The sequence below is a fragment of the Antedon mediterranea genome, chromosome 11 (assembly GCF_964355755.1).
Source record: "Antedon mediterranea chromosome 11, ecAntMedi1.1, whole genome shotgun sequence".
Taxonomy (NCBI): Eukaryota; Metazoa; Echinodermata; class Crinoidea; order Comatulida; family Antedonidae; genus Antedon; species Antedon mediterranea.
In genome coordinates, this window is record NC_092680.1 from 1,675,769 (window position 1) to 1,689,693 (window position 13,925).

General features: G+C 33.7%; 1 protein-coding gene across 1 annotated transcript; it reads right to left on the reverse strand.

Moving 5' to 3' along the window:
* Positions 1-178: 178 nt before the first annotated feature.
* On the reverse strand, positions 179-13,800 carry LOC140062574 (structural maintenance of chromosomes protein 5-like). The gene is made up of 23 exons (XM_072108841.1): positions 13,368-13,800; positions 13,043-13,184; positions 12,273-12,503; positions 11,429-11,491; positions 10,895-11,107; positions 10,105-10,266; positions 9,666-9,799; positions 9,231-9,306; positions 8,752-8,869; positions 8,207-8,361; positions 7,939-8,052; positions 7,603-7,691; positions 7,362-7,494; positions 6,905-7,081; positions 6,427-6,596; positions 5,876-5,999; positions 5,167-5,289; positions 4,692-4,817; positions 4,091-4,240; positions 3,790-3,960; positions 3,510-3,689; positions 3,170-3,265; positions 179-2,169 (listed from the first exon to the last, which is right to left on the reverse strand). The coding sequence occupies exons 1-23, from the start codon at positions 13,442-13,444 to the stop codon at positions 2,041-2,043; spliced, it is 3,153 nt and encodes a 1,050-aa protein (XP_071964942.1). The 5' UTR covers positions 13,445-13,800; the 3' UTR covers positions 179-2,040.
* Positions 13,801-13,925: the final 125 nt, after the last annotated feature.

A 13,925-nucleotide genomic window follows, 5' to 3' on the forward strand; every position in this document is an offset into this window, starting at 1 on the left:
ACAGGGATTTTTTCGAAAAAAAAGGCCAGAATATCCACTTTTAAAATTCAATAATTATGCAATAATATTCCCATATATGCACATATATGGTGTTATCATCATCTTATAGAGCCATAGTAACAATATACAAAAAGATCTTATGAATAGAGAGATTTTTTAAAATTAAATTTGTCAATTTTACCACAGTAACGTGAGTTGTAATCAATTTATTTCCACCAAAGCAATCTAACCAAGTGATTTATATTGAAGTGAGCCTAAACAAAATAGAAGTTTACTGTAATAGTAATATTAGGAAGGTTTTGATATGCAACGACCGACGACCTACAAGGTCAGGACAATTCATTGTACACATGCTTTATTGTTCCACAAAGTTTAGTTCGTTGCTAAGTTCAGACAACGACCAGCTACGTTACCTCATGATCTAGCTTGCTCAGTAGGTTATCGCAAATGGAAAGCTTCCTCTTAATGATTTTTAATAATGATACAACAAGAATTGTATTGTAAAAGCTAAATATTAAACAAAATGAAATAACATATTGGTTTATTATATTGAACTAAACATGCTTTGCTTTAAAAAGATAGTTAAGATAATCAAAGTATGAAGACTATAGTAATGCTAATACTATGAACACAGGTTGCTATTGGTCAGTTTTCTCTTGACCACTACAACAAACATTAATTTAGATCGAATTTGACATGCAAAAACAAAATTGATAGTATACAGTAGTATTAGTTAATAACAGTAAAATTAATAATATAGTAATACTAGTCAAACTAAAATTTATTGTTAGTCATTAAATAAAAATAGATGAAAAACTAGAAAAACAATATCATATAATCTTAAACATGCATAAACAATATTACTAGCAAGAATAATAGTTAATATATTGTTTGAAGGTTTGCATGGCGAAATCAAATGTTGATATTAAGTTTGCGGTACACAAACGTAGAGAAATTCAACAGTTCTTTTCAGAACTAATACATGTGGTGTACCACAAACTTTATATCAACAAGAATAATAGTTAAGTTAAGTATTTAATTAGTGATATTATATAAGCAAAATATGTTATAAAGGCTTGGCAAGTGGTAAACTACATTTATAGAACTTGGAAACATAGAACAACTAAAAAAACTAAGCATGCGTAGCAAAAAGGGTGAAACAAGAGTAGTATTAATTATATAGTAATATCAACACTAGAACTCTTTTAAGGTGACACCTCTATTCACAGCACACTTGTCCATGAGATAAACAAGAGAAAACATGTTTTAACATATAGGCCCTACTCAGGGGATATCCCATTTAAGGTGACACCCTCTATTCACAGCACACTTGTCCATGAGACAAACAAGAGAAAACATATGTTTTAACATATAGGCCCTACTCAGGGGATATCCCATTTAAGGTGACACCTCTATTCACAGCACACTTGTCCATGAGATAAACAAGAGAAAACATATGTTTTAACATATAGGCCCTACTCAGGGGATATCCCATTTAAGGTGACACTTGTTGGATGTCCCCTGTAATAAGGTTCTACTGTTAATATTCCATTCATAGGGGTGGTAGTCACCCAACTAATCATTATCCTGACTTATTACCCCCATTTACTTCAGTCCTATTTTTTTCATTACAAAACAATTTATTTCATCAAACGGATCTCTATAAATGTATTAATAACATTATAATTATAATTCAATTTTTATCAAAACAATGTCATGTATATTGTTAAACAGAACATACTTGCAAAAAAGCAAAGGTTAACCTTAAGAAGCTACTGATAATTATAATTTCTTCTGACATTTAAACTCTTACAAAAAAAAAATCTTCTACTTCTTACACCGGGCCAGGTCAGTCTTAGGTATAAAGTTGGTTCCTACCCCCCAAAGTTGGCACCAACTGTTTCTATGCAACCAAGTAACTCGGGGAAAAACTTAAGCTAAAATACGCCCACTGTCTGTTACAAATAGAAAAACACTTATAATTGCCAAAATGGTAACAAACAGCATAAAAGTTGTTGGGTTGCTGTACTAACCCCATTTTCACTGTCCAGCTTCACGTTGACGCTGAATGAATTTATCAATGTTCCATGATAGATGAGGGTCAACCCAGTGACCGTTAAATACACAATGAATAGCCATTTTGGGTCCATACTTTAAGTTTGGTAAAAGCTAAAATAAACAAATCATAATTATACAGTATATCCATAAAATGAATGCTTTAGCACACAGCTTGGGTAGTGACTATTTTTTTACAATGGTTAAAATCACAGCAATAGAAATTGTGACTGTATCAAATAAATGTATGTTACCATGGTCAGTTCATCCTAATTTCGACACTTTGGAAAATTAATGTTGTCATCTTTTATTTCTGACAAGTATTATTAGTTGTAATCCTTTTCATTCATGTTCCTATGGGCTTGTGTTTAGCAATTATGCTAATGTGGATAAATATATATTTATATAGAATTATGTTTGTATGTTTTGAAGTTTGTATCCTTGACTGTTGGTGTGTCACACCTTGTGGCGACAGTGGTCCTCTGACCTCTTTTTTCAATCATTGGCACACTCAAAGTGTATGTGTTGTTTTAAAGTTTGTACCCTTGACTGTTGGTGTGTCACACCTTGTGGCGACAGTGGTCCTCCGACCTCTTTTTCCAATCATTGGCACACTCAAAGTGTATGTGTTGTTTTAAAGTTTGTACCCTTGACTGTTGGTGTGTCACACCTTGTGGCGACAGTGGTCCTTCGACCTCTTTCTCCACTCATTGGCACACTCAAAGTGTATGTGTTGTTTTAAAGTTTGTATCCTTGACTGTTGGTGTGTCACACCTTGTGGCGACAGTGGTCCTTCGACCTCTTTCTCCACTCATTGGCACACTCAAAGTGTATGTGTTGTTTTAAAGTTTGTATCCTTGACTGTTGGTGTGTCACACCTTTTGGCGACAGTGGTCCTTCGACCTCTTTCTCCACTCATTGGCACACTCAAAGTGTATGTGTTGTTTTAAAGTTTGTATCCTTGACTGTTGGTGTGTCACACCTTTTGGCGACAGTGGTCCTCCGACCTCTTTTTCCACTCATTGGCACACTCAAAGTGTATGTGTTGTTTTAAATTTTGTTTTTTCAATTATTAGAGTAAATAGATTTGGAATAAATGAATTTCAAGAATTACCTTTGGTGTGATAAGAAAATACTGTGAAGTAGCTTCACGACAGGCTGTTTGAACCATGAACTCAAACACTTTACGTTCGTTGTTGGGATCCATTCCCTGTAGATTAAGCAAACAAAATAAAATTAATAAACAAGGGATCATGCCAACATTATTTTACTGCAGTTACTGCAGTAACCACAAATAACCAGGGTAATTATGTGAAGCGTTTAGAAGCATTTTGCAATAAGCGCTATATAATAACGAATATCATTGTTATTATTATTTACAATTTTTCCACTGGCTAAAAAATTGTATGGTTGTCCGACGACAAGATTGATTAATAAATGACAAATTTACACACCTGATTAATCTCGTCTACGACACGGAATGGGCACTTGTTTATTTCTTGCAATGCCATCAGGTAAAGAATCGTAGACACACTTCGCTCTCCTCCGCTTTGGTAGTGCGACGTCAACTCACGCAGTTGTTCATTGGCTCTAAACTTGACACGAATTGTAATACCGTAGCGATCAAAATCATCCTAAAATAGTTTAAAAAAATGTTATTTTCACTCCATATTATCTATTTACTATTACAAATAACTAATTTTACTGGTTGATACAATGTAAAAAAAAACCAACCTCATTTTCATAGTCGAGGGCCACTTCCCCAGCACATCCCATCTGGCTGAAGAAATCAGTAAAGGATACATTCACCTTAGCAATAAGCTCTCTTAAAGGTGGCAACCATCTCTGTTTTCCTTCTTCAATCTCAGTTTTGTGTGTCTCGATGAAATTTATATGTTTATCCAACTTTAAATAAATATATTTTTATTGTTAACAAACAGTACATAGATTACACAACGTAATTATGTAGGTACTACAAAATCATTTCTAATAAATACTAGTTGAATAAATCAAGCATTTGGAAACTGAATCATACCTCTTCAGTGGTCTCAGCAATCTCCTTTTCCCTCTCATTGTACTCTTCAACAACCCTAGCATCAGTCTGGTAACAACTGTTCGCCCGTACTGTCTCTTCGTGAATCATATCTTCAATTTCGGTAACTGTCCCCGGATAGTTTTTGAAGATCTGAAAGTATTGTAAATCATTGTTCATGGTACTGCTCAATTCAATGGTTGCATGCTCGAATTATTGGTTATATTGCATGCTCAATTTAATGGTTATATTGCATGCTCAGTTTGTCATAAAGTATTTTGTGCAACACGAGGCTGGCAACCTGTATGGTGTGCTGGCAACCTGTATGGTTTGCTTTCTACTGTTCTATTGCCTTTCTGAATAGCTTAGCCAACCGTCTACCCTTCAACATTGATTCAATAAAAGTGTACTTTAAACCAATAGGCGTTTTAAAAAAGAAATAATGAATGTTGTAATAATAATAATAACAATAATAATAATAATACAGATTTCTAAAATGCACTTTTCCACCAAAGGTGCTCAAGGAGTTGAATGGGTAGAATTTTTAATTCGTTGTTGTATCTACTCTACTCTTGATCTACTGCAATGATGCACTGATCTTTACCTCTTTAAGTTCTGGGTCCAAGTCTTCATTTGGTCCTGTGTCTGTCTTTCTCTTCGCAACACACAGTAAATTCCTAGCTTCATCTTTAGTCTCCTTTGCCAAATCTGAAATTTCTTTATGTTGAGCCTATAAAAATGAATGAATAATGTAAATTTGAAAATCTAGTTTCAAAATAAAAATTATGCTCTATGCATCTCAATATCACACTGTCATAGAGATCGTTTAAAAATGACATGAATTATAATAAACAAAATAAGAATAACATTTTGCGCCTCCAAATATAAACATTATCAGTCAGGGGAAAAATGGCAAAAGGTTTCCTACTTTCTAGGATTTTTATCAGATAATCTATTATATTGTTTTGACTACTCTTGTAACAGTGCTGATTTTGCTACTGTTATAAAACTAGCAAAACTTCTATGAAATAAAAGTAAGATTAGGTCTAGTCTAGGATTCTACTAGAATCATAAATTACCGTGACTTGTTGCAATAATGCTGATGTTTCACGTCTTTCTTCTTCTAAATGTGCTTTATCAGAAGTTACTAAAGCATACTTGAATGCAATAATCACACGCTCTTTACTTTTGTTGCTGCATTCCTGTAAATAAACCATAGTGTTATGGAGAAGTCTCAACCATCATATAATTAAATTCAATACGGAAGAATTTCACAGATACTGTCACTTTATTTCGTATAAACTTCGAACGTGTTCAAACATTACATCAGTACAAATCACCTCCTATTCCTCCTGGCAACCACATATCTGGCGCCTTCTATCAGTCTTATTATCTCCGGAACACATAGTATTCAGCCTTGTCTACACTATCAAACTTTGTGCGACTAAAAAATGTGATGTGCCCATATATAGACATGATGATGTCATATCACTACCATATTTGGGCACATCACACTTTTTTTGTCAAACTAGTTTGATAGTGTAGACAGAGCTTTAAACAAAATTAGCTGAATCCTGTATAACATTTTTTTGTTAATTCTCGAGCATGTCAATGAATTCACAGAGATTGAAGAAATCCCTGTCTGTAGACACCTAGTATTATTAACTTATTCATATAGCCATAGTACTGAAACATATGTGTTTTATCTCCTCCTAAGCAACAGTGGCAATCATTTTTAAACTAACAAAGAAATTTAATACAAAATAAAAACAAATTAATTATAATTACCATCAGAATGTCCTTGTAATCAACAATCAACTTCACCTTCTTGCTGTTAATACTTCTTACTTTCTGCTTAAATTTCTGTTCCTCCGCTTCACTATCTAAGGCTTCTCGTTCACTTTTAGCAATACTGTAATTAATACATTAAAATAACATAAGCCAGTAGACAAAAAGCCAAACAATTATATCATGTATAAATACATATCAAATGCTTTGTAAATTGTAGATCATAGGAGTCACCAACTCCACTACAAATTGAAATGTGTTATACTACAATATTGTGTGTATTCAGTATGCATGTGGGGGGACATTTAGTTGAGGAAAAAAATAAAAATTCATTTGAGGGGCCATGGTGTTTATTCTAAACGATGTTCTATGGGGGGCCATGGCGTTTATTCCAAACGATGTTCTATGGGGGACCAGGGCGTTTATTCCAACCGATGTTCTATGGGGGAAAGGGTGCTTACTTCCTTAAGGTGGGAGGTTTATTTGAGCGAGGTGTTTATTCAAAGTGTTTATTCAAATAAATACAGTATTCAAATGCAAAGGTAACTTACGCATCTGTTTTCTGCTTTATGTGAGACATGACAGTCTTCCTTCTGTTCTGTCGGTTCAGTAGCTGTTTACGTTCATCTCTCAGTTGGTTATCCTGCATTGTAAGACCTTTGCGTTCTTGCTCATGCTGTTTGTATTGATCAGCAAGCATCTGGATTCTCTGCTCAAGTTGCTACAGTTACATATTACAGTTTAAAAATTACGTTACTAATAGACTTTGGGTCAAAGGGCAACAATATGAAACCGCTTATATTTTATTTTATCATTTCGGCTAACACAAGTAGAAACAAAGCCACTCCTCGATTGCGCCAAAAAGTGATTAAAGAGGCGAACCACTTCTGTCTGAGATTAGGCGTGCCACTCAAACAAAAATGCAAAAACATACAAAAATGAATTGAAACTAATATAATGTTATATGGTTCTTGTATGTCTAAAATAATTGTTTAGAATATCTTTCAAATGTATCCAACTTCCATATACCTGTAGTTGCATTTCCAGATTTCTTTTAGCCGTCATATCAATGCTAATGCTTAGTATTTTCGGTTCAGTGACCCCGGTTGACCTTGATGTCTTCTTCCGATTTCCGTATTTTGACTGATTTACGGAATATTGCTCATGAGGCGTGTAGAAATACCACAAGCCAGATTCATCAATAACCTAAGAAAAATTTTAATTTAATCAATCAATTAATAGGGTTGGTGCAGTTCTTAAAGACAGATGCAGTGGTTTGCTGCAAGTGATACAAAATGGAATATAAAACTTAGCCCCAGTTGCCAGAATTAAGTTATTAAACAGCTCTATGTTGCTGCTGCAAGTGCATCTAATATTCTAAAGATAATGCATTAATTTGCATAAACCAGGTGTGCACTGAAATAAATATCCTGACATTAAGATTTGCATCAAAATGATGTCTGTGATGAGGACATGAAAATGTTACCTTTTTGACATTGTCTTGTGTCCATTTTGTTCCTAGTGGTATATTATGCATTCGGTATTGCTTACATAGGTAAGCTAGTACAGCCGGAGGCCCATCAAACAGATCAGTCAAGTAATACTCAAATCCCCATCGTCTGAAACAAAAGTCAAAGGTCAGATTTTACAAATCGCTGGTGAAACTTTCAGGCAACTGTGGCCTATCCTAATTTATACTTTAATTAGCCATTATTTAGTTAGCTCACCGTAATGCATCAATTGGTCGTTGAGGGTTAGGAAGATGCGTAGGCTCCATACTAACAGCGCTAATTCTCAATTTCTGCTTATCACGGACCTGTAACAAATATCACTGGTTAGATATCCTGCGACTCAAAATGAAAATGATGATACTGAGAAAGCAATGAAAGATATTTTACTTCAGTAACAAAGTGCATACCAGTCAAAACTGTTGGTTAAAATATTTTTCAGTGCCTAATAATATGCTAGTACTGTGGTACTAGGATTGATATAGTGGCCATTTTCCCTGTTGTATTACTTGGCAGTTCATTCTCTAGTATAATACTTCTATGGATTTTACTTACTTCTGACATAAACAAACGGTGATCCTCAGTGTCTTCACAGACAAATGCCCACAATTCCTTCTCTGGAATAGTTTTCTCAATGTAACGAACATGCTCCTGCTTATGAACATTCAACTAAAGTGAACAAAAAACATACATTATTTTGTTTTATTTTGTTTTATTTTCCTGTGTAAGCTCTGTGAAAGTCCATGGTTAACGACAATATGACATCTTATATGCTCCGGAATTTTGCGAGGTGAAATAAATAAATAAATAAGTAAATACTAACAACAAGCATGACCGGTTCATGGATAGGTTTCTTAAACATGTCTTTGTTTGCCTGCAACCATTTCACCGCTGCATAAGTATCTCTACGTCTCTGTTCCAGGAATCTCAAGCGGACATTACGCTGATCGTTCAGCACCTTAAGCTGATCTTGTAACTCTGATAAAAAAAATGAATTCAAAATAAATTATTTGTCAAGTTATTTTTCTTTCATTGGCTTGTTTTCTGAGTATGATCTTATTCTTCAATGCATCACATTAATGCATTGTGCTTCCTGACTCAATTCCTTAAAACACACGGATATTTATTATCAAATTATTCAAATTTATTTTACAAGCTCTAACAGCTGTACTACAGCAGTACATCTGACTTGAAGAGACCCTCTTGGTGGATTCTAGGCTCAAATAACGACATAGTATACATAGGTTAGGTCGTAATGGAAAGCTCCCTAATGGCCATGTTAAACCTTGTGGCTGAAAATAGAAGGCCTATTAATAGAAATGTCCTAATAGGTAAATTAAAATATTTTTAAGGCAAAATAAATGGTACCTTTCATTTCAGACCTTGCATCTTCAATATCTCTGCGAATGCTTGAGCATTCTGAATCTATTTTACTTAGCTCTTTTCCTATTTGTCGCAGTCGGTTAGAATTTTTTTCAATTTCAGGCTAAAACACAATCAAATATAATATATAATGAAACGAAAAATAATTACATCAAGAGATATCTGTGGACCTTGAACTCAATAGCTTCAGAGAAAAGGATTTGGGACATGCTTGATGAAAGTTACATAAGAAGTGTGCTGTGCCCAATATGACAGTGATGTGCTCATATATGGTAGTGATATGACATTGTATTTATTGTTTTTTAACCTTGATTACTAAATAAAGAAATTCAAATTCAAAAACTTATATGTATATATATGGGCACATCACATTTGTTTTTGTCATATAAAGTTCGATAGTGTAGAAAGAACTGAAGATTAAGTGCTCTTAATTCTAATATTATAATATTTTTTTTCCTACAGACCTTGATATCAGAGCTCTCTGGAATTTCATCCAATTCCTTCTGGTAACCATCTAGAGATTTCTTCCAATCAAGAACACTGAATGAAAATAATGTATACATAATTTGATTATATAACTTGTACTTTGCTTATTCATCAATATCTTTTCCAGGATTGATATTTCTTCCCAGATCTTTTAAAAATACATTATACATACATAAGCCTACATTATCTTACTAAAGCTTTGTTAGATGCAATGCAAGGACATTCAGTAAGCTGACCACAAGTAATTTGACCGATCACGACACAATGGACCACCTAAACTGTCGGTTGTGATTGGTCAACTCACTTGGATTGTACCTATGTCGTTTTCTATCTATTGAGTTAAGTGAAATTAGTGAATACAAAAAGATTGTTAAGCAACCTAGAGTGATCACTAGAACAGAATGTTGGCTTACGTTTTCTTTCTTTTTTCTTCCTTCGTCTTCTTTTGTTTTAACTCTTCCTGTGCATCTTTTATTTCTTCCTCCTGTTCTGTTAACCTGTCACGTTTTCGTTGCAGAGTCTGCTGGTTCGTTTTAAACTCACTCAGCTAAAAACAAGATAATTTATTGATCGATTTAAAGATGTATTGTCCCCCAACAACATTAAAAATTAAGAAAAATCAGACTTTCAATCTAGGCCATTATGTAGTTTAAACAAAGTTAATCACTTCTAAAGAAAAAAAAATGAAAAAGTAATGTTTCACTTATGAAATGAAAAATTAAAACAGTTAAATTCAACCAAAATCCCATTGCCTGGCAGCCAATTCCTTTCAGGTAAATCTTTTTTTCTGGCGAATAACTATTATGTGACTTTACGATGGTATATTCAATTTTTATTCGGGGGGAATTATACCTTTTGTCTCATATCTTGATCAAGTTCTTGCTTTTTATGTTCAAGCACTTCTGCTTTCTTGGCCATAGGTTCATTCTTTCGCCTCGCATCCCGAACTTTCAGAGCTAGCTCATCTTTCTGTTCTTTCAATGTCAGAAATTCACTGCGTTTTTCTACGTACTCCTATAAAAATAAAACCATTTTGGTAAAATTTAAAATATATAACTAGACACTGCCTCTACCATTATAAGAAAGCAACACTGTTTAGGGTTGTAACAGTAATGTGTTGATAATACACTCACATTCTGCTTTGCTCACATGTTTGTTTTTTTCAATAACTTATTTATCTCTATAAACTTGTTAGATTTCTCTTAAGCTTTGTCTACACTATCAAACTTTATGTGACAACAAAATAGTGATGTGCCCAAATATGGTAGTGATATGACATCACCTTTTTTTGTCACATAATGTTTGATGAGTGTAGACAAGGCTTTACTACACATAATGTTTGATGAGTGTAGACAAGGCTTTACTACACATAATGTTTGATGAGTGTAGACAAGGCTTTACTACTGCACAAGCTGTTTTTTTTTTTCAATTGTGTATTTATTTATTCTATTTGTACACACTATGAATACAAAAATATCAACAGTCCACAATATCGCCTTGTCTGAAAATTTCAATTTTCACTACCCCAATTCCCCATGCACCGGTCGTCATATTTTATATAAATAATTATATTTAAAGCGTCTTTGCCTCGTCTGTTTGTAACCTCTTGCTACAGCGTTGAGAGGGCACTGCACCAACTTACCACCCATGGTTTTTTCTGTTCAAGAAGCTCTACATGTCTCATGTGACGCTGTCTGTTGTGGAATTTCCTCACATCTTCTTCCAATCGCTGGTTCATTTTAACCAATTTCTCTTTGTGCTCCACCAACTCGTTATGTTTTTTTAACATGTTTTTTTCTTGACCACGTAACTCCTTTAGTCGCATATGTTGCTCATACATATCTTGTGAACCCACCTGTAGAAAATGAAATGTTTGTGAAGAGACAAACAAGCTATCCAATCGGAATTGAACATACCATAAAAGCGAGAGTAGTAGGCAATATCTGCACATCAAAGAGAACAGTTTTATTCTAGGACGGGGGAATTTTTCACGCTTTTCCTAATATATTTTTAGTACTGTAACAATAGTGCTTTTGGGTTTTCGAAACGGTATTTGACTATAAAATAATATAAATACTTCAGGCACACTCAAATGGTTACCGATAAGAATCAGTGAGTAGCCCGTCGAGCTTTATCTCCTCAAAACAGAAGGTCAAAAAAATGATTTGTAACTTACGGATTTTTGGGTACTTTCAAGCAGTTCATACGAGTTCATCTTGGCAAAGTCTGCAACTTTATCCTGATAAAAAAACAATAGAATAAATACAATTTCTGCGGAGGCTGACATTTTCTAATTGGTTGCCAGGTTTAAATGTATTCTCATGACATGGTATACTTTGACTAAATTGTTGGCCTACGATTTCCTAATAGTCCACACCAGATATTGTTAAAAGTGTTAACTGGACTTCAAGGAAGAACATTGTACAAATATTGAATGAATATCCAGAATAAAGAATGTATTCTCATGACATGGTATACTTTGACTAAATTGTTGGCCTACGATTTCCTAATAGTCCACACCAGATATTGTTAAAAGTGTTAACTGGACTTCAAGGAAGAACAATGTACAAATATTGAATGAATATCCAGAATAAAGAAAGATTTCTATCTATCTATAAACACAGTACCATCTATTGATAGAGGAAAATGGCAAACAGACGTCTACAAACGAGTTGGGTATATCACCATAATAAACTAATCCTAATCTTTCTATGCTGTATGTATGCTATATAAATCTATATTATTATTATTATTGGGTAACAATTTCTGGCATATTTATAATTTAAAATGCAAGTCAAATTTTTATTTTAAATTTTATATATATTAAACTATATAATAATAATAATAGTAAAGCTCTGTCTACACTATCAAACTTTATGTGACAAAAAAATGTGATGTGCCCATATGTACATGGTGATGTCATAGCACTACCATATTTAAGCGTATCACAACCATATTTGGACACATTACATTGTTTTGTCATACTAGTTTGATAGTGTGACTTAATTAGTACAGTATACCTGTGGAAGAAACTGACAAAGGTTTGACACTTGTATGTTTAATGATCCAATCATCTCTTCAACGTCTCGTTGCTTAGCCGCTTTCCCTTGAAGATACCAAGTGGATCTTGATCCAATCATCTCTCTCTGGCGATGAATCTCCCTCTTTACTACCCAATTGGCACCCTTTGGATTGTACAGCTCTATCTCAATTGTAGCTTTTTCTGCACCATGTTTTACAAACTCTCCAATCTATTATAAAGTATTTTAAATGATTTAATGTACATAATATTTGAAAATGACTTTACAGTACATTTTATGACCACAAGGTTTGAGCGAACATGTATGTTCTGGGTTTAAAGTTCTGGACATGATAACATCATATCACTACCATATTTGGGCATATCACACTTTTATTCAATTTGAAAATTGTAAAAAAATTATTTACCTGATAAAATCATAATTTAAAGTGGAAAAAATAGTCAACCGAAAGAACATTGTCTTTTTGGTTAAATTTTACTTTACTTTAATACTTTTTTTCTTTTGTTGCAAAAGTGAATAACTTTATCAAAACTAAAACACAATAAGTTAGATTTTAAATAGTAAATTTTCTTTTGGATGATCCAAAGTCAAATAAAATTCGTAAACTTACGTTTTGAGTAATCCAAAAAAAAATTTACTATTTAATATTCTATACAGTGATCCAGATGAACCTTTTTACTAAAGTTAGATTTTATACATCTCCTTTATTTGTTCAAGTTCTGGGAGACAATCAGGAAGCGTGTACTTACATCTTTTGCACGTCCTAATACTTGAGTCTTGCCAGCAAGACCAAGACATATTGCACAAACCACAGACGACTTTCCTGTTCCATTCGGACCAATAATCGCATTCAAATAAGGACCTGGTAAGATTTCGCACGAAGTATATGTTCTAAAATAGAATTGAATTAATTAAAACTGAATTACTGTGATTATCATCAAGTGAGATATAATGCACTATAAAAATAAACACAAACTTTCATGTTTGAACTAATTCAAATTAAAACAAAACATGGTGTTGTGTACGTATTAACATGCTTTACTTCATGGGTATTAAATTGCTTAATTAACTTACACAAAATTTTCCATTTTTATCCTTACGATGGAACCCTCCATAAACTCATCTTTTTTCTTTGTCTTCTTAGACGGCATGATGAATGTCAACAATCAAACTATCTAGGCCCTGATGTGTGAGGTATGCCTAACAGCAGCAGCAAGACTTGGATGGATGGATGGATGGATGTAAACCGTGTGTGATCGACTGCTGTTGATCGACTGCCTAGGCCTTCGTACGTACGTACGTATAGTAGGCTGCTAGGACAGGTAGGCCTAGCTAGGCCTAGACTTAAAATGCAGTGCGAAAAAACAGAAAAAGAATTCAGAAAGCAAATCAATCAAATCTACAAACTAAATGGAACCTAGACCTGACTAGGCAGGCTATATATATGAACTAACTAATGGTTTGAAATCTATTTTTGCCATGTGAAATTAAACCAAGTAAATCGCGCGAAAATCTGTCAACTTGTTGATTGATTTACTTCGCTCTTTTAACCTTCTAATCTTGTATGGCACGTCACATGTGCCTTATTGAAATCATGGATATCACAATTTTATCTCCTCATCAGCATGTGAT

What these genes read in the sequence shown, in the direction of transcription:
- LOC140062574 (XM_072108841.1), bottom strand. Translation starts at nt 13,444, where the DNA reads ATGCCGTCTAAGAAGACAAAGAAAAAAGATGAGTTTATGGAGGGTTCC. An exon ending in CGACCAATTGATGCATTACG is followed by an intron (nt 7,495 to 7,602) that starts GTGAGCTAACTA and finishes CTTTTGTTTCAG; the next exon opens with ACGATGGGGATTTGAGTATT. An exon ending in ATTACAAGGACATTCTGATG is followed by an intron (nt 5,290 to 5,875) that starts GTAATTATAATT and finishes GTTTATTTACAG; the next exon opens with GAATGCAGCAACAAAAGTAA.